The sequence below is a fragment of the Chlamydotis macqueenii genome, chromosome 1 (assembly GCF_036417535.1).
Source record: "Chlamydotis macqueenii isolate bChlMac1 chromosome 1, bChlMac1.mat, whole genome shotgun sequence".
NCBI classification, from domain to species: domain Eukaryota; kingdom Metazoa; phylum Chordata; class Aves; order Otidiformes; family Otididae; genus Chlamydotis; species Chlamydotis macqueenii.
Genome location: NC_141556.1, coordinates 101,570,324 through 101,591,469, shown reverse-complemented (window position 1 = coordinate 101,591,469; position 21,146 = coordinate 101,570,324). Strand labels below are relative to the sequence as shown.

The window sequence follows — 21,146 nt, the reverse complement described above, 5'->3', positions numbered from 1 at the left end:
AAATACCTCCAGACAGATTTAGACTTTTACTCTGTTCAGACTGAGGCATTGTAAAAAATGCCCAATGTATTGCCATGGGGCAAGACTGCCTTGTCACTCTATAACAACCCCTGTCTCGCCTATATGGAGCAGCAGTTTTACTTCAAAGGGATCTAGGTCCATTCTCTTTCCCCATTTACATGAAATGGGACTGGAGTGGAGCGTGGCAGCCTTTTAACAGTGCCCCACAGCACTGCAAGACTTCAGCCTAGAGAGTGAAGGACACCGTGTCCAATTGAAATTACAGAGGAATTTGGGGTAGGCAGAATGTAATTACACAATTGGAATTTAAACTGTGAAATTAAAAGGAAATATTCAAGGATGAAGGGGCAGAGAGAATCCCTAATCTCCAGCCAGGCTAGGCTGTGTGCCAGAAAAGTCCCTTTCTGAAGAGGGAATAAGCAAAGAGTCTGTTCTGGAAGAAAGGGAGGTAGAGAATAAAGACAATGTTTTCAAAAGCACCCTAACTCCAGCTGTGTGTTTGTTTCATAGGCTATGTCTATTCTACAGAAAACCTTGTGGTTGCTAAAAGGTGTCAGATGTGTCCCTCTTGGCCCCCTCTTCACTGAGGTCAAAAACAATTTGGTTCCTCATGTAAGCAGTACCAAAGCATTCCCAAGGTCTACAGCAGAAAGCGTGCTGTACGTCTGGTTGAAAAAAACCAGGAGTTCAGCCCTCTTTTTCACATAGGTGCGAAACAGAGTTTGTTCTTATATACAGGGTCTGCCAGACTGCAGCCACTCTTGCTGTGATATCTGAGCATTTCCCAAGTCAGAGTTAATAATTTTTAGAACAAAAAATATTATCTATTTTTAAGGGTTCCCTTGTAGTAAGGGGAGGCAGAGAAAATGACTGAAAACAGATCTATGGCAGTTTTGAGTGGCAACTGGAATCAGGCTATTGCAAATCCCACTCCCCAAGAGATCTGAATCAAGTTGTAGGACCCGATTGTTGTCTCTCTTGGAGCAGAGAGAACAGGTAGAGACTGAGGCAGCTGTATAGATCTCTGGGAGAGGAACGATGACAACCTGAAAAGGGTCTTTCAACCAAGGCACAAATAGAGAAAATCAGGGGCTCTTCTTCTTGGGCTGCCCAGCCACACATGCAACTGAAGACAAGTTACTTAATTTCTCTGTCTTAGTTTACTATTGATAAAAAAAGAACAGTGATAATTTCCTGAATCTTCAAAGTTGGTGATTTGTAATGGCATAATTGATTAAAATTGGAAAGCGCTCCGGCGCTGCATTGATGACAACCATTGAAATGCATACAAAAAAATTGAGCTAGAAAAAGTGCACCTAAAGCAGCAGAGAGTGAGAAACAGATTGAAAAACCAACCTGAAAAGATAAGTGTCCTCTTGGTGATTACCTCTCCCTTTCCTGAGGATGTGTGAAGGTTCTGAATTACAGGGTTTTTTTAAAATATGAAAATGAAAACCATGTTTCTTTTCGTCTGTGCTCCATTTCTTATCTCCAAAAAAGCAGTTAGCTGCACCTGGGAGGGGCTGAGTATTATGAGATGGTACAACTTTCCTGCTACCATTTCATTAGCTGGAAGATTCAGAGGATCGGCAACAACTCTCAGAAATAAGAGATTCAGGGTCATCCTTTCTCCAATCCAGAGACAACAAAAGAGGGACAGAAACAGAGCTAGAAAGCAATCTGGTCAAAGCAGCCAGAGGAGCGTGCAGGGGAAAATAACAGCCTATATATGCAATGGACAGCCTCCGTTCCTCTTCTGCTGTTCATGCTCACACTGTTCAAACAGTGTGTAGGAAGCAGCTCTAAGCTGAGCATAATACTGGAAAGAGAAGGTACTGAGGGGTCCCAAGCCTCGGGCGTGAGGGTGGACCACCTCCTCCACGGAACAGGAGGAGGGTGAGGAGTGACACAGGGGAGAAAGGCAAAACAGTTTTGTGGGTGAAGTACTGAACTGTACAGTCTCAGAGCACCTAGGGCCCAGATTTGAGTACCCCTAATGTCTCTGCTGTGACACTGGAGGAACTATGCATGGTCTCTACACTGCTTTTCTTTACTTCCCCTCCTTGATCAAGGAGCTACTAATTCCATTTTTCTCTCATTCTTTGCCTGCCATCTCTCTAAATTGCAGGCTTTTTGAGACACGGACTGTCTTTTGCTGTTCGTATCTGTAGCCTGTTCAAAAAATGAGACTGTAACCTCTGTGACTATTACAGAGACTGTAACAGAGAGACTGACTGTCTCTCTGTAAGGGTCTGTATTATACATGAAAAATGGTAAACAGAGACATAAAGGTAAGTTTAATTAAAGGCGAGACAATCTGAGCAGTCTGAAAGTGAAAGGAATGGAGAGGTTTGGGGGAGGTATGCACAAAAGCCTAGGGGGCAAAGAATGACTGTTTTGAGGCAGAAGCCTCCATTGCAGTACCTGGAGGACAAAAGGGAAAGCTGAAGCAAACATGACTCAGGAAACAGGGCCTCCTTGAGGAGAGAAATCTGATGGGATGAAAACATGACAGAGGGAAGGCATGTTGTGTGAGAAAAGCAGCATCTGGGATTCACATCTCAGCGGCACAGTGGAATTGGAGCAGAGCAGATAAGTTTGCTCTTAATTTCTCTATACACTAGAGCTTTGTGGGGAAAAAGGAGAATTTCCTTCCCAATGTGCTTTTTGCTGAAATAGTTCAATTTGTGTTTCTTTTCCTCCCTGCTTCCCCTCCCTGCCTCTCCACCTTAAAAAAAAAAAAAATTGTCTCTGAAACACTACTGAATTAATTCTAGCAAGAGATAGAAAATTCAGAAGGTAATATAGCTATCATAGAAAATGTGGGGTTATAGCCACAAGTGGAGCAGGCTAAGGAAGTCTAGGAATTAGGAGGATCTGCACGAAAATCAAAACAATAGACACTGATACACTGCAGAGCTTTAAAGGATCGTGAAATACTATTTCTTCCCCTTACAGGTGTGTTGATTTTGAACACTGTATTGTTTTTCACTGCCAGAAAATATTTTTAAAGCAAAATCCCTCTGAGAGGTGGTTCTATGAGCCTGACAAGTCCAGTCAGAGAACAGAAACATGGAGTCCTGCAAGGTGCTCGCTGCTTTGGGCTCTGTTTCAGCAGAGGACGTAAGCACGTTCTTAACCACCAGTGTGAGCCCAGCCTCGCTGACTGCAGCCAAACAACTCAAGTTTCCCATGTAAGTCTTTTTGTGAAACGAATCTAGAGTGCTCAGCTTCTCATAGGACTAAGCTTCGTATCATCTTTGTATCCAATTATCTCCAATTTCAAGTATTTCCAGCAAGTTGCTCGTGAGCAAGACACCAGTCAGACACATGTGGCAAGTAACATAAAATAACAAGTTGGCAGAAATCACAAGCTGTTTGCAGACAACTCACAACTGAAAGAGAGGTAAAATTTATCTGATAAATTATTCATCACTAATGATTTGGCCAGCTTTCCTGGATATATAGCCACAGGGATGTATGACACCTTGGGGAAGGCATCAGATGGAGATGCGTTCAAACTAAACTAGAGAAGAGAATGCAGACACAGGTCCAGAGCAATCTTTAAAAAGAGAGGGAGAACAGCTATACGGCCAAACAGAATAAAGTTCTCTTTATAGCTGGTCAATTAGAAAACACAGAGCAGGTTAGTAACTACCAGAAAAAAAAAACCCTAGTAACCATTTATTTTCAGACAGCTTTCTGTGGCAGCTGTGGGCTCCAGCTAACTGTGCAGAAGCTGAGCAAGAGCAAAGGCTAAATCAGGTGTGGTAATGGGAGCAAATTCTCTCCGGCGAGAAGCTGCTCCTATCACGGAGGAGGTTACTGGGAAGTAGCATGCAGGACTGAGAAGAGTCTATGGGTGAGATGGGAAGATACGGGAGAGAATATTCAGCGTAGGCAGGATTAGAGCTGAGCAGAGTCTTAATCTCGGCAGCCCTTTCTCTACACCTTTATCTGTCATGGTGCAGCCACTGTATGCTGCAGTGCTGGTATAACCTGGCCATAAAACTGGATTAACTGGCCCGCGAGGATCACGGCTCTGAACAGAAAAGGAGCACAACAATATGCCTTTGTTTACATGTTCACTTCTGTGAGTGAAACACAGATCTTTGCAAAACAAAATGCTTAATTACTGGTATGGAATATCATCAAACGTGCAAGAGTAGAATTAGTGTTAGGGGAAGGTTTTTGCTCTTTCATAGCGCAGTCCATTTTTACTTATGTTTTCTGCAGTATCACGAGTTTATTTTATAACACAGAAAAAAAAAATCCCATTACCAGAGGAACTTATTTTTAAATAAAAATGTCAAAATTACCTTTCTGATTCAGCCCTTGGAGAGAAACCCTGCTGTCTCCCTCTCTCAGCCTTTCCTTTTTCGCTCTTCCCTACCAATGAAAAAAATCTACCCATTGCCTCCAATAAGACTCATAATTTCTTCAGCAACAGCACGCAAGGACAGATCCTTGCCAGTTTCTCTTATTCCACAAGGTTTTGAGCCCCAGAAGAAAATCCAGCTTGGACTCTGACCCACTAAAGTTAATGACTCTTGGAAAAAGCTTAAACTGAGTCCTTAATGAACACTGTTCTGTAGCACCTTCTGTTTCTTCTTTCTCTTCCATGGATGAACATTACAAAGCACAGGGATTTATGCAATATTAAGAATGTAAGCAAGTTTTATTTTTACTCTGCCAAATTTGTCAATAATTAGCAAAGTTTTGCCACTCTGCCTGTTTAGCTGATTGCTCGTCCTGATTTGGAAGTTTTGAATCTAAAGCCAATTTTATTTGCTGGTGCCTTTGGTCTCTTATTATTTACTCTGCTCCCTTTTACTGAGGCAAGGCATGAAGCCCGATTCCCTCTGCCTTTCATGTCAGTCAAATTTGATGTGGAAAGTGGAAGAGGATGCAGTATTTGAGAAAGATACCGCCGGAGCACTGTACTGCTCAGAACAAGGGGCATGTTACAGTGGGTTTAAGAGAAAATTCCTTCCTTGTAATTGCCCTTTTCTGAAGGAAAACTGGACCGCCACTCATGCGCCCTCCTCCACGCACAACCGCAGGTTCCGTGATTTCATTTTCTCCGTATGCAATTCCTTTTTATTCACGGGGGATTAATTTTGCTTGGAGCTTGGGGAGTACCTGTCGCGCAGAGGCAGTTACGAGAGGTATTTTCACACAACCGCTTGCAGATACAGCTCTTTTCGAAATGCCCTTTCAGCCTGACGGTTCTATTTGAAGACGTGGTCATCGAGTTGCCTTTACTACCACGATTAACTATTTGCGGTCCTGCCCCGTCGGGTCTGGCGGCCGAACAGTTAAGGCAGGCTGTACGAGGCAGGGCTGGAAATACCCTCTTCGCTGGGAGCAGCTCCTCCCTGCCGCTTGTGCCTGCCCCGCCGCCGTTAACCCGCAGCGGCCTTCGAAGAAGCCCCCCGCAGCCGCAGGCCCCCCCCTCACCCGCCCAGCCAGCTGCGGGGGGAAAGGGAGGGGGGCGGACGCCCTGACCTCCGCCCTGCGCCATTCGCCAGCCCTGGCCAGAGCCCGGGGAGCTGGGGGGGGGTGGGGGGGTGGACAGCCCGACCCGCGCCCCCTCCCCCCAGCACAGCGGCGCGCGCGAGCCCACAGGGCGGGGGGGGGAGCAACTGAAAGGCTGGTGCGCGCGGCGCGACGGTTTACACATTAACGAGCCCTCGGCCAGGGGTGAAGAGAAGGCAGCCGCGCGCTTGCGCATTGCCGCGAGAAAGCTGGCCGGGGTGGGGGCTAGCAGGGAGCCAGCGAGTCCACTCGCTCGGCGCATGCGCGGCGGCGCGCCTCACGCTGGACGAGAAATTCAGCCGGGGAGGAGGCGGGAGAGAGAGAAGGACGCGGGGGAAGCTCGCGCAGGCGCAGAGCGAGGCGGCGGCGCGGTCGGTTGGCGGCTGCGCAGTCGGGCGGCGGGGGGAGGGGGCGCGCGGCGGGGGCAGGGGAGGAGGAGGGGAGGAGGGAGTGGGGGGGGCCGGGAGCGAGGGAGGGTTTATCGGGCGGCCGATTTTGGTTAAAATATTCAAAATGGCGGACGGAGGAGCAGCGAGTCAAGATGAGAGTTCGGCGGCGGCGGTGGCGGCAGCGGCAGGTAATCATTACTGCATTTTACATATTCATATTCATACTCGCACACGCGGCCCCCCCGCCACCAGCCCGCCCCGCTTAGCATAATTTATTAGTACTCAGGATTATTATAATTAACGGCACAGGAGGGAGCGGAGGGGGTGGGGGGGGGAAGGAAAGCAGCCTCCCCGTGCGGGGAGACACACACACACATACACATACACACGCTCCCTCCCTCGCCCGCCCGCTCCCCGACACGGAGCCACACTCGCACCCGCCCGCACGCCGGGGCACCGGCACCGGGGCAGGCAGCGGGGCGTTGGGGGGCGGCGGCGGTGCGGGCGGCGGCGGCGGCGCAACGGCGAGGCGCTGGGGTCGGGGTGGGGAGTTGGCGGCGGGGAGGGAGTTGGGGGGGGGGGTGTGAAGCCGGGAGGGGGGAGGCATCCCCGCACCCAAAAGCGGTCGGTCGGAGGTGGTTAGCCGCCACCCGGTCGGGCTCCCCCCCAACCCCCGGCCCGCACGCCCACAATAAAAGCCGTTTTACATATTCATGGAGGGGGGGGCGAAGGGGGGGAAATGCTGGTGGAACGGCCCCAGCGGGGGCCGCGGGAGGGGGTATGGCCCGCCAGGCTGGGGGGAGGTGGGCGGCCCCCCGAGTGGGGCAGAGTTCACCCGCCGGCGGCAGGACGGGGACGGAGGGGGACGGGGATGCTGGCCCCTCGGTGGGGCCGGGTGAGGGTGAAAGCCTTGCTTTCCTCATCATGTTACCCCCCCCTCCCCTCCCCCGCATCCCCCCCAGCCAGGGTTATTTCCCTAGAGCCTGAGGCCTAAAGGCACGGGGTGGATGGGTGCGGATGGCCTCGGGGGAGGGGTAGGACGAGAGTGTGGCTTGGCTTTTTATTTAAAGCTCCCCCCTCACCCCCCGCCCCGTAAAGGGCAGGTTGACTGTGGGGTGACTTGGAGGGTGTGCGGGCAGAGTTTCTCCGTGCCCCTCTCCGACGGGGGAGCCCGCGTGTTTGCACCGCTGAAGGCTGGATTTGCCCCGGCGGTGTTTTCCCTCCTCCCCCTTTGCTCTCCTGTTTCCGCAGCCCCGAGGGCTCGGGGGGGAGTAATGTGCTGCGGCCTCGGAGCGCTGGGCACCCGGAACCCCCTCCCCGCGCCCTGGGTGCCGGGGCGCGTGGTGGTGCCGGCAGCCCCGGTGGGCTGGCACTGGGGGTGCGGGTCCCGTCCCTCTCCCTCGCTCTCTCTCTCTCCTTCTCATTTGAATAATGTCTAATTCGGGGAGGTTTATATTATTGAAATGGCCGCCTGGCTTTCCCCGCCTCTCATGTTTAGTAATTCAGACCTTTAATAACAGCCACTCAGAGCCCAACGCCGTGTTTATATTTTACATTCGCCCCATGTGCTTTTGTGGTTCAATATGATTCTTCTTTCTCGCTCTCTCGCTTTTTAAAAATTTTCTTGGCAACCCACAGGGCCCAGAGATCAAACCCAGGCTGTCTGAGGAGAGGAGAGGGGAGAGCTAGGCCCTGGCTTCTCTGGCAGGCGCCTAGGCCTCACTCTCTGCTGCTTGATTTATTTACTAATAACCAAAATGACCCCCCCATCTCCACTCCACCCCTGCCAGCAAAAACAAAACCCTCCTGGGGCTTGAGCAGCATCAGATCTGCTCATAGATTCTCAAACACTCATGTCTCTTAAATAAGGAGCTTATTTTTAATTTATAGCAACTCAAGACTGTAAAGCTGTTCCTTTCATATCTGCTTTTCAGAGGCTTGGGCATTTTTGGTCCCTTTGTCCTTGATTCTTTTCCTTAAAGGAGAGTTGCTTCTAATTTACGTTTCCTGGCACTGAGAGAGCTATAGAAGACACACTCAAAATCTGAACAGCTCTCCTCCTCCTTCTGAACACAAACAGAATTGAATACATTGAAGATAATCTTATTCACCTTCTTTTTGCGTAGTGCGGATGCAGTTTAACAGAGCAGTGTGTCAGATGCTTTTGTCGCTGCTTGTATCTTTGACTGTTCTGGGTTGAGGTTTTTTTTTTTTCTCTTTCATTTAGATTTGGCTTTCAAGACAGAAGATACTACTAGGCAGTACAGGGTGTAGAAGGGAAGATAAGTTTTCTGTGATTGTGTCATAAGAACACCAAGTGAAAATTGAAATTAATCCTCTTAAATTGTCTGCAGTAATTCAGTTTTAAACCAGATATTAGTCTGCTTAGAAAGAAAACAAATGGACTACTTTATTAGAAAGAGGCAGTAATTAAAAAAAAATATGCAGGGATGTGTTTCAGATAAAGCTATGTAGGCTTTCATTAGTGACCATTGTTTTCATCCTATGGAGAAAAAAGACCTAACAGCAGGGTACTTCAAAGTAGCTGTGCCAGATTATCATGTAAACATCTCTGAAACATTACTAGGAAGACAGTTCACATACGAATGCAAGTGTCATATTTTGTATTTTGGTTCTAAATTTAATTTGTCATGAAATACGCTGCGGCTAAGGAAAAGCATTTTGATTTAAAAATAACAACTCAGATTGTTTATCCTTTTTGTTCACCCTTGGTGAAGACAGGCCTCGAATACTAGAAGAAAAAAATCTGTAGAAGCTGTAATGAGACTGTTCAGGTGACTGACTGTTTCGCAGACCAACAGCACAAGGCTGGCTGGACAAAAAGCAAGTAATATGATTTCATGCCTTAAATAGCATATGTTTTTGCACTCGCTTCACAAGATGTGGTCAAGCCGATGATGTCATTGGCCAGAGGACAAGGTGCAGTTAATTTGATTTATTGACCTGGGGTGAGGTGTAGCACTGAAACCTTCTCATAGGGAAACCATTTATCTGAGGACAATTTCCTTTATAGCAGCAATTTAACCACTGCTGAGACTGTAGATGTTTTATCCAGCATGATAAAAATGTACATTGCATCTTGCAAACAAAATTTCTTTGTCACTGTTGTTTTAGCAATTTTTATAGAATGGAATACTGGACAGTGGCCTTGTGCAGTCTTATGGCTGAGCTGGGGTTTATAACTCTGAATTCAGCTATTTACATGCTAAAATGCAGATGTATTTCTCTGAAACGTATATTTGTGTGCCTGTGTTGTAGCTTAAAATTCTACTGGAATGTGATGAGGATAGGAATGCATCTTCACCGCTGAAGCCTGTAGGCAACATATTAGTGGGAAGCCCCTTTTCCTAAACCCTGGTGTCATCTTCACTTGTTGGAAGGTGCTGAGACTAGTGTGTGGGTATTACTCTTCAGTCTTGAGTAAGGACTTTTATGTTCGTTTGTCACTGGTGAGTGTCAGGTTTTAAGCTGCCTCTTGAACCTTCTCTATCAGTGGTGGGTGGGCGGGAGAGTAATAAAACCTTTTTTTTTTCCCTACGCACTACCTGGCTGTGGTGAGAGTGGAGGGTTGTGCTACTGTTGCAGTGCTTCCTAATTCATACCAGGAGAATGTCTTCTATATTGACTGTCCTTTCAGCTTTTATTTTATTAGGGACAGAAGGAAGAAGGCTTGTCCTCCCCATGAAATAGTTCCGCTGCCTGATTACTTCTCCTCAGTTATCAAGGTGGCTCTGCCTTTTTTATCTTTTTTTTTTTTTTTTTTTTTTTCTTTTTCAAAACTGACCAAAACTTACCAGTGTAACAGCTGGTTGGAAAATAGACTAAGCTGTGTCAGTGGCTGTGCTGCTGCATGTGGAGCAGAATTGGGAAGGTGTGTATCAGTATGGTGATTTTGGTAGAAGGTAGAGTTTACTCCTCACTTTCTAGAAGGAAGGGGGAAGAATCTGAGCTTCCCACCCTGTCATTTTAGGAGGAAAAAAGTCCTCAGATTTGTTGTCACTCACAATTTCTCGAAGATTAGCCTGCAGTAATAATTCAAGCAAATAAGTGTTAATACTGACTTCCTGATGCTGAATGTGGATAGCTTCTGAATGCTTGTCTTAGCAAGTCATGGTGATAATGTCTGGAGTTGCTTCACTTGATGGAATCAGTGAGGTAGCATTCAACTTGGTCTGTCCATTAAACCTAGGAAGCACCAGCATATTCAGTGTTAGGAGTCTCTTATGAAGAAGTATAGTTCCTCCTTCTGCTTGATCATAATAATATATTGTGCAGAAACATGAAATCTTGAACACTATTGTCACTTAAATACCAATTGAAATTTGAAAAAGATTTAATTCTACATTTAGATTAGCACATCTTTCTTTTTCTGTTTTCTTTATGTTCAGGTGTGCGAGCATGCAAGTAATTTTGGGGTAAATGTTTTTTGCCCATGCTGGCCAGAATGTCTTTAATCTGTCATCCAGCTTCTTTCTATTAAATAGTGTTCATCTCCTTCGTAGACTTGTTGGTTTTCTCTCCTGGTTCTGTGACAAATTTGCAGTATTTTTTTTCTATATGATGCAGTAAGTTTTCATTTGCTTTCCTCAAATTTTGTCTCCTGTGGAGTTCAAGACTTCAGAACTGATTACAACATTTTTAATAGGCAAATCTAGTCAGTTAACTTTCTTGCCTTTTTTCCCACCGTTATTTTCTGTTCCCCTCAAACTGTTGTTGCCTGTAGCACAATAATCTTGATACTGATATTTTATACAGCTGACAATTAGGCAGCCTCTGCTACGTGCACTTACAGCTTTGTTATTTTAATCTTGAGAGAATCAGTGACAGTCCTGGCAAATGACTATCTTTTATGACCTGTATTTTCAGTCTCTGTGACAAAGCTGTTGTCAAAAGAAGGTGTTGAACAAAATTAAGTATGACTTGAGTGTCCCAAATGTGATATGCTTGGTTTGGGTGCTTAAGCTAGTATGTGAATGAAAGACTATCTCGTGTTGCTGGATAGACTTACAGTGCTGTCTGTTTACTACTGCAGAGATCTGCTTCTGTGTTGACAAATTTTCCCACCCCTTTTCCTATTGTGCTACATTGTTATACAGGGCAAGGTAAGCGTGGGATTTGTTGGACTGAGCGTGGGAGGTAAATTTAAGAAAAGATACTGGTCTTGGTTAGTGACTATTAAGTAATTGCTTCTATTTCGTTTGAAACTGTTTGACAATTGCTCATCGAGAAAAAATGTGCATAGGTGTATTTTCCTTTCTATAGTTCTTTGCATTAAATTTGCTGCTTTGTGCCACTTATTTTTCTCTGTAGAAAAAGAAATAGTTAAGATCTCAGTATTATTCCTTTCCCTAGCTTCTTATTTCATAACTAGCTAGGAAATATCCACATTTGATAATATAACTGTATTATAAATTATGAGATCTATACTGCATTACACAGTCTTTGCAAAAGGAGTTTTTTTTTTTTTTATAGACTGCTACTGGCTAATTGAATTAGTTGAGGGTTAATAAACAATATAGTTCAGTGATGAAGTGTTGGTTTGGTATAGAGGATTTACTGGGTTCCAGTCCTGAGTTGGTCACCAGTTTTGCTTGCTTTGCTGTTCTGGGCTAAATCTGTGTAGTGGGAATTATAGAGCATGTTTTCAGAGGTGTTGCTGGGGAAATAATTAGCTAATGTTTTGTAGTATTTCTGAAGGTAAGAGTACTGTGAGTCTTCTGCTTTTACATGTAATCATTCAAACTTGTACCCAGGTTAAACTTTGCTTAGGATGTTTCAGTGGTGGTACTGCTCGTGGCTCTCATCAGCCATGAAGGCCTCCTGTTGTAAAGACACAGATTACTGTCAGTTCTAACTACAATGTGACGTAGATCTGCTGTAGGGTATGCAGTTCAGTGACAGTTTAAATCAGCTCTAGCCTGTCCTCATCTCCCTGTGTGTTCCTGCCCCCTTCTCATCACTGGTGCAGATGCTTGCCTGATTCCTTTGCTGAGCTAGTTCAGGGAATAAAACTGGCAGAAAACAAGCCTTGCCAAAAACAAAGAATAGGTTTTTTTGTTGGTTTAGCTCTCTGAACTGCTTACAATGAGATTAGGAAAGTAGCAGTACCAATCAAGGAAGGGAACAAGAAGCACATGTGTTGACCCAAGTCTTCTCATAATTTCTTTCTCTCTGATGGCTTTCCTGTTGGCATAAATGGGGAGTCATGCTCTCAGCCATGTGATCCTACTGCTTGGCACCCGTCCTAGCACTTACTGGTATCCAGGATGCTTTAGCTTAACTTGCTAACCTGGTGGAAAACTAGCACAAGATAATTTTAGATCTCTGGTTTGTGACATGAAATTGGCCCAGCAAAGGCCTTCAAGTGCAGGAGAGAGGGTAGAACCATGCGAGTGAAAGTGGAGGAAGGGGAAAGAGGAAAGAGAAATGAAGCTTCCTCTTTTCAAAAGGAGCAGCAAGCATTCTGGTTAGCTTAGTTGTGTTGTATAGCTTTGCTTTTAGATTGACATAAACCACTGTGAAACCACAGTTGATTGAGTTGATGAACTCCAGTTATCTAAAATGGTACTGGCCCAAGGGAAGCATTGGGAATGTGTAGCCATGGGCACTGTGCTGGACCTCCTATTCTAGCAGCAGTCTGTAAAAGTTCACTGAAGCCAGTGATGAAACTGCACCTAAGTAAAAGAGTAGCTTAGAAACAAGTAGATGCCGAAAATTTGGCGTGACTTGTACTGTCGTAGGTATGATTGCATTAATAGTAGCCACAGCAGAAACTCTTAAATAAAAATTGTGGATGGGACCTTTAAGTGGCTCCCATTATTTCAGTGCTACTTACAGTGAGACATCTCTTGAAAAAGGATTGTGACTTAAAAGGACATAGTGGCAAAAGTACGTGGGAAATTAGACACTGTTACTTCTCCTAAATTTTGGACTGATATCCCTGTAAAGCAACCTTTTAAAAAAACCACTCACAAAAACCCCTAGTGTAACTGCTTCAGCCATTTAACACGATCACTCTGAGACAGATTTGTAAATTGTGATACTGTGACAAGGAACCTTTTGCTCATCGTTCCTTTTATTTTTTTTCTTCCGAGAAATCAGATTTGGCTGTATAGAAATCAAGTAGCACATATAGTATGTTTGACATTGTGTGACAGGGCATAAAGTTTTGGAAAAGGAAGATATGAATGGCTAAGTTAATAAAATAGTAAACACAGTTGAAGACTTAAAAATAAGTGTAGAAAAGCCTGTTGAATCAGACTGGAGATGTAGCTTACTTTTTTTTTCCTCCCTCTTTTTTTTTTTTTTAAGAGCTGTTAGGAAGCCACCATCCTTTTTGCAGTGAGCTCCTTCACTATTTGTTCTCTTTGTCCTTTCAATGATTCATTTTTATTTGAAAAATACCATGTGACTTAGTAATTTGTGCCTGACCATACTGGTGTGAAGTCGCAGCTTTATACTACTTGGATATAGCTGAGGGGGAGGAGTATACAGTGAATACAGGTAGAAATGACTCAGATGTTTGAATCACTCATTTCTACATTATTAGTTAATACAGTCTACTGAATGAGAGAGTCAAATTTCTTCCAGGAATCCTGTTGCAAAAATGCCTTTCTAATTATTCACAATTTTATTTCTTACCTGCTGATCTTTAGTAGGTTGTAACATTCATTTGAATTTTCAAATGTAGTTTTAAATAGATATTTGAATTTTCTTAATTCTAAGGCTGTGGGGATACAAATATGCTAGGAAATGCAACCTCTTCTCCCTACCAGGTCCTGCGGGAGTGTTTTCCACCCCATCCTCCAATGCACGTACGCACACCCGCATGCACACGTGCTCTGGAAAAAGTACCAGAAAGCTGGGGCTGGAGACAGTTCTAGCTCTGATTGTAGTAGTAGAAGGCATTACTGCTTCTGACTATCAAATTTCCTGTTCTCCTGCATCTATTGGTGGGTCTGCCCATTTGGGTACTGTCTAAGCCATTTCAGTTAAAATTAGCTGGGTTAGTAAAGACTGTGATCTAAGCTGCCTAAAGTAACCCAGATAATTCTGATTGAAATCTGTGAGTGAAGGATCCCCTGAGTTGCTTTGTCATCATACCTGAGGGTGTAGTTCATGTTGCACTTAATCCAATTTAAGGGTGGGCTGCTACCAAAAATAAGTGGGAATATAAGCAGGAAGAGTATTGGGCTGTCACTTTCTGGACTATTGTCTGTTTTGACAAAGCCTGTGTAAAACTGTGTCCTAGCTTCTGACAGAAATAGGTTGGGGTTGTTTGGAGAAACTGGAGGTAGGAGGGCAAAGGGAGCAGTAACTCTCCACTTGTAAGGTTTGTTTCTAAATGAGGGTGTCTGTTCTCAGTGTTAAAGAAATGGTACTTTTCAGACTTTATTGAACTTTTCAGTGGTACTTCTCTGTTTTTTCAAACTTATGTTGATCTGAACTACACAATGTAAATTGTTATTAGTATTTCCAGTATCTCAAATGAAGCATGCAATTTACAATTAATTTCCTTTAGATGGGCTTTATCATAAAGTTATCTTCACTTGCTGTTCTATTTCAGTCGGAATACAGTTACTTTAGACAGCTTATGATAACAAAGCTAACTAAACTTGGGAACTTAGGAGTATCTTTCAGAAAGGTTGAGAATTTACACTTTTGTATATTTATTTATTCTGAAGTCTGGTAGCTTCTGACTTCATATCAGTCACACTGTCTCATATGGCAAGTTGTTTGAATGGCATCATTGCTAACCTTTACCCAACTACTATTTTACTGCCAGTGTAACTTCTCTTTGGATAGGATCGGTGTAGCAGAGTAAGGAAGACACCATCAGCTGCCAGGCTGCACTGCTGCCTGTCAAATTTTGCCAACCACTGCCCTAGAAAAACTTACTGAAGTAGCAGTAGTTGTAGGGCAGACTTTTAGTCAAGGCTCTCAAATGAGGGTACATCAGGTGGAGAAGTGTAAACTGGAAACCTGATCATTTTCCAAAGTTGATGTTCATCAGTTTTGAAAAAAAAAGATCTTCTAAATTTGGAGAAATTTTTCATGTATCTGGTTTTAAACTAACCTTTGCTGCTTACCCTTTTTGTTTTTTCAGTGTGTGCAAGGTTGTACAAAGAAGGGCTAAGCAGTCTGTTGCATGTTGTTCTTCACCTCTGGCTCAGGCAAGCACTGAGCTGCAAATTCTTGGCATTTGGGAATGTAATCAAAGGAACTATCACTCTGCTTGCCCTGTTTTTACACTCTTCCCTGGATGTCTGCTGGTGACTGCTGTTGGAGGAGAGTCAGGTAGATCCTTTGTCTGAGCCATGGTGATTTTAGTATTCTCTTTCAAACAAAAAGAAAAACACCTTCTCACTTATTTCTCAGTCCATCTTAAGTTTTGTACTTAACTGGTTCTTTTCCTATCCTAAAGTGCTAAGGAGCACCATAAAAGAGTTCAGGAAAGACTGTGTGCCTTGTCTGCTCTGCACATTTCTAGCTCTGGAAAACAACCGAGGGTTTGCTCCAAGGGCTTTCCTACTAATTTCTAGTTGCCTATCAGGGAACTAGAGAACTGGAAGCTCCTTTTGCTCTCTTACTTTGAGGAGATAAGGGGAATATAAGAGCGTGGGTGATAAAAATTCAGCCTGTTGCTACTTCATTGAAAAGATCCACAACTAAGTGGATTCTCAACTCCTTAAGTCCCACTGAGGGTCTTGAGTATGTTTGAGAATTATCCTACAGACAGGGACTGCAGAAATCTGTATAATTTTTGAGCTTATTTTATTTCAAGACTATTTCTTTTCCCATTACAATGGGAAAAGGCATTGTAAAGAATATCTCCTCTCAGTTCCGAGAAGTAAAAATGCTGTGTCTCAATGTGTGATTTAATTTGATTTGGAACCAAGGTGCAACATGGTTGCACCTTATATGGTTCAGTCCAGTGGTGCAGAAGGGACTTGTTCCAGTTATACTAAGGGCTGACTAAAGCCCAGTGCCCTAAAACTTCCTGAGAATGCGCTTCAGCCATGCCTGTGTTGGGAAAAACTACTTCATTAATATTGTTCTCAACATAGTTAAAATTGAAAATGGATCCAGGCATGTCTTGTAACACATTTTAATAATATCTATAGTAGACAACTATTTATAAACAGCTGAATTTAAAGGATGTGACATTGTGTTTAGGTGCTTATACGCTTAAGTTTTCTGTAATTGTGGATTATGAACTCTGCAACAGTGGAAAGGATTTGCTATATGTAAGTTTGAACAAAGGCATAAAGAGTTACAACAATTGTTTGGCATCTTAAATCCCCTAGGCCTTCTCAACTTGGTTTGCTGGGGGAGAGAGGAGGGATAAGTAGTGTTTCTTTGTGTTGTGGTGTCTCTAGTAAGGTTTGCAAGTGTTGTGGGCACTTCTAAAGATCCTCACAGAAAACATGGTTGTTGTTTCTGTTATAATATTGATAAACGAATAATACAAGAAAAAATCTTGTGTACAAAGGTGGACCAGCACTTAGATATTCCTGTTCTCCTATCTAGTGTTAACAAAAGCAAAAGTTAGGTTTAACAGAAGGACTGTTGGAGAAAGCCTAATTCAACAAGTTCATTTTAGAGTTATATAAAAAGCTCTCTAAAGTCTTGAGACAATCCATAACTTTCTGTGTGCACTCAGAGAAGACACATTAGTTGCTTAAGGGATCATTTAATCTGTCAATCTCTTAAAAAGCAAAATTAACTGCAGGCACAGTGGTATTTTTTTTCCTTTACTTTAGTGATTTCATACTGTGTGGGTTAGAGCTAAAAATGCTTGTTTGCTAATGAGAAAGGGAATGTCATTGCCATTTGTCTTGTATTTACCTCACAAATAGGTCTGTGGATTGTATAATACAGACACTTCAAGAAATTTATACTCAGAATTGCAAAGAAATTGAAAACCTCAAGCAAGTTACATCAGAAATGAAGCTGCTTTCTGTTTTCTGAGTTTGTGGCAGTTGTATTAACTGTATTTGGTGTTTTAGGATATATGCTTGTATACACAAGGTATTGTCACCAAAGACGATATCTGTTGCAAAAGTTTTTAAAAACGTGGAAGATTGTTAATTTCTTTACTTCTCAGTGTCAGGGAGTAGATTGACGCACTCAATTATTTCCTTAGAATATGTTGTCAACTGTAGTCATTTCCCGACTACTCATCATGTTGTGGAAGGTTAGATAAACTGGGGATTTTCATGGCATCATCATTCAAGTAGTGATCATCATTCTTGGTTGTGTGAAATAATGTTAGGAGAACATTGAAGACAGAAAGATAAGGGATACAACTGTCTACTAATCACCTGTATCTGAAACTCCTCGTTTTATTGTTTGTTTGTATTCTCTACTTTGTCTAATACACATTTGTTGAGACAGTCTTATAAAAAGAATGAGACTGGAGAGGTAGGTTACTTCGGTACTTCTGTCCTTTGGTTTTGGTGTACTACCTACTGATTGGTGTATTCAGTAGCAATAGAGAAAGTGTCAAAGGCACGAAGCCAATATAGAATTGTGGTGCTGTTGTTTAGTTGGTAACTAGGACAGTTTTGTTTTCTTAGAAGCTGAAAAAACCTATCAATGCATCCTGAAACTGTTTAGACACATTGACTGATTACATATGGTTGTGTGGAAGTGTTCTCTGGTTCAGCAATAATTTATGGATTGCTCTTTAAGAACCACTGCGGGAGCAAATAAGTATACTTTATACTTTACTATGTAGTGTGGTCTGTTCGTTAAAATTTGTTTTGAAACAATTTCTTTTGGCACTAATCAACTCTAAGGTTGAACTGTGAAACACTCTGGTATTCCTGACCTACAGCTCTGACTTTATTAATCAAGTTAATATGAAGAAGTTAATTTTCAGGCGTATGTTCCTTTATGTGACTTTTTTCAATAAGTATTTGAGAATGCAACATCATATGTAACATTTGTGCATTTAATACTTAACTGTTAGTCACAAACCTGGTTGTGACCCAATAAGTTGTCAACTGCTTAGCTTTTTTTTTTTAAAAAAAAAATAATAATTTCTGAAGCTTTTATATTTGTGAATGGTGAGGAGCTGGGAATAGCAGATATTCCCAATGTAAAAGAGGACAGTTTAGAGGAAATGGAATGACCTTTTTCTTTACAAGAAAGATACTTTTGGGCTGTTCTTGGAGCCGTGCAGATTTGAAACACTGTATTTAGTGAGTGCATGAAAAACTGATGGCTGGTGTTTGAAGGCCCTGCCGGGGCAGTCCTTAAACAGCAGGAGTTGTGGGCTCTAAATGTGGAATATGTTCTTTATAAATTATTTCTGTTGCTCTATGATAGTTCGAATTTGACTGTCTGGCTTGTTGAAATAAGAACTGGAAAACGTTTTTTTCTTCAGAGTTTTGTGCCTGAACAGAAGTTTGTTGTGTATGACTGCAGTCATATGCATAGGAGAGGAAAGCACAGAGAGAGGAATTACTCTGTACTGGAAAAATTGAGGAACACTGTGGAAGAAAAACATCATTTTTTCAATTAGACTCTTTTTATTGTACGTATGCTTTATTGGACCTCTTTGTGTGCCCGAGTATTTAAAGTCTCACACCAGGTGAACAAAATAAGAGATATTGAAAAGGCAATTTACTTACAGTAATATCTTATTTCCTGTGTTGTTGACTAGATCTGTGTTTGAATAAGAACATTTCTTTTGTGGCAGCACAGGTGCTCCTTGATTCTGCAGTGAAGGCAATATTCTGTGCTTGATACTAGCTAGTTGCCATGGCAACAATTATGATGTCATGAATTCAGTGCAGTGACTTCACTGCAGTGTATTTTATCTTTATTCTCAGTTTTCTTCAGATCTTGCTAGCAAACCAAAAAGCATCTATGCGTGATACTGTGACTTGTTTATTATGTGATAACGATGACTAATATGATCCAGATCTTTCTCTCACAGTAAACCTAATTGCTACTTACCTTTAAATTCACCCCCAGAGTCTGGGAAACTGAGATCTTGCATTTTTATTTAGCTGGACCTGTTTTCACCTATACTAGCCCAAAAAGTTTGCTGGTAGGAATGAAGAGGAAAATAGCGTTGGTTTTTTTTTTAAATCATTCAGATGTGATTCTTTTCAGCTAAGAGCAATGTATGTACTTTTATAACCAAAAATGTTAGAGTAGCAGTGTCCTGTTACATCTTTTCTCATACAGTAATTTGTGCAATTCTGGCTTGCCTTTCTTAGTCCTATTCTTTCCCAAAGCAGATGAAATGTTTTCTTAGTCTCTTTTCAAGGATTTGTTGGCCTGCAGATTGTACCAGGAAACTTTGTACCCATCAGTCTTTGGAAATGGTCAGCTGTTTTCTGCTCTCTGAGCACTTCCATTTATCACCGGGTGTTACACCTCCATTTCACAGGTAGCAGAGCTGATTGTTCAGTGCATACTCTTGCCCTGTCCTTCATTGCCTTCTGATAGTCACAGAAAAGTATTTAGCATTTTTTGCTGTATTTTTAAAGTCATATGCCTTCCAAATTTAGGCCCAGTAAAAATGCCAATAAAAACATTTTGTTTAACTAGCCTGCATTTCTCTTGTTGACATAACTGTATGTCTGTTTAGAGCTGGCTTATTGGCTTAACTCAAAGGTTGCCTGAGACTTCTGGGCCATCTGACTTTACATTATTAGGGAATAGTGGAAAGTGTGTTAAAGTGGTATGCCAGTTATTTTTTGTAAGGCTTTTTTTTTTTTTTTTGGGCTTGGCAAGTAAAAGGTTCTTCACCTTTGGCTTAGTTTGACAAAGGTAGTTTCTATGTATGGATAGGGCCTAAGTATGTTGTTGTAAGTGTGCTGAAAGCCTTTCTAATAACAGGAGAAAATGTAGAATGTTCTGATTTCTTCCTGTGGCTTACTGCTGCAGTGATCATTTGCATTAAATTGTATTGAGCATATATCCCTTTAGGTGAGGTTAAAATTAAATGACCTCTTCACATTTTTCTTCCCCTGAAGATGGAGAGTTGAATAGCGAGTGGGGGGATGTCATGCACAATGTGTAAGGAAGATGAAAAATATAACAGGAAAATCAAAGTTGCAGTTGTCTTTCTGCAGAAAAGAAAAAATAATCTGTGTAGCCTGTCATGATAACCATACCATGGAAATTGAGTTCTGGCATGCTGCAAATGGAGTTAAGAATATGTGATAGATGTTTTTGTTAATGAGCTGCTAACAGAGCAAACTGCAAAATACTGTTGCAGGTACTGTTCCCATTACTTAAGTGCAGAGATCTAGTGCATGAAGATTTGCTGGTTTATGTTGGTAACAGCTGTGCTTGGAATTAGTAGCTTTTGTCTTTAATCAGCATAAATGTACTATTGATGGGGTAGCTTGTGTTAAATTCTCTAAATGTTTGTTCAAAACTGAAAACACTTTTATCTTACTGTAATGTCTGTGCATGTGGAGGGTTTTACTAATTTAAAAGAACTGGTATGATTTTATTGCTAAAGCTTTTTTGGTCTTTAAATTAGGTTTATGTGAACTTTAGAGTAGCCTTTTGTAATTTAGGTGGGGTTTTTTGTTTCTGTTAATTTATAAACATTAAGATTTTTCTAAACTTGTAGGTTCTCAAGATACGATTGGCAGGCTCCCTTTCCCACAAAAGGTTGGACCAGGTGATCTTTCAAGGTCTCTTCCAGCCTAAGCTAATCCAAGATTCTAGGATTAAGATGTTGGAAGGAATAACAGCTTTCTTGATGGCAAACTGACAAAACTGTGTGTGAAGAATTGCTAACTCAAAACTCTGACTTTTTAGTCACATGGAGATTAGATCATTCAGTTCCCAGCAGTGTTTGTGTGAATGAGTGTTGCATTTAGAAACAGTATTACGGCAGTTAATACCAAACTGAATATATATGGAGTTTAAAGCTCTGGAGTGCAGGTGTCTTGGCAATGCCGATTCTTCTGAAGAAGCGAAAGGGGAGTATAGAAGTTTTTTGGAATGCTTAGGGAAAGTGATCACCTATACAAAATTTCACCATGTGAAAGTGAAAGGAAACTTGGAATGGAAAAAGCAAAAATAAGTTTTACTATGTGGGTGCCTTATTCTCGTTTATGAATGGATGGGCATATGACCTATCTGCCATATATAGATCAGAAGGAAACCCACTGCACTTTCTTCAAACTTAACATTTAAGAG

The 21,146-nt window shown here is 42.4% G+C and overlaps 1 protein-coding gene across 8 annotated transcripts in view; it reads left to right on the top strand.

The window, feature by feature from the left end:
- Positions 1–6,050: 6,050 nt before the first annotated feature.
- Positions 6,051–21,146, top strand: part of POU2F1 (POU class 2 homeobox 1) — a 110,745-nt gene continuing 95,649 nt past the window's right edge. For all 8 annotated transcript variants that reach the window (XM_086763347.1, XM_086763338.1, XM_086763307.1 and 5 more), the window contains exon 1: positions 6,051–6,136. In XM_086763347.1, the coding sequence (XP_086619473.1) occupies positions 6,073–6,136 (64 nt within the window). In that variant the 5' untranslated portion in view covers positions 6,051–6,072. The remainder of the gene's footprint in view (positions 6,137–21,146) is intronic.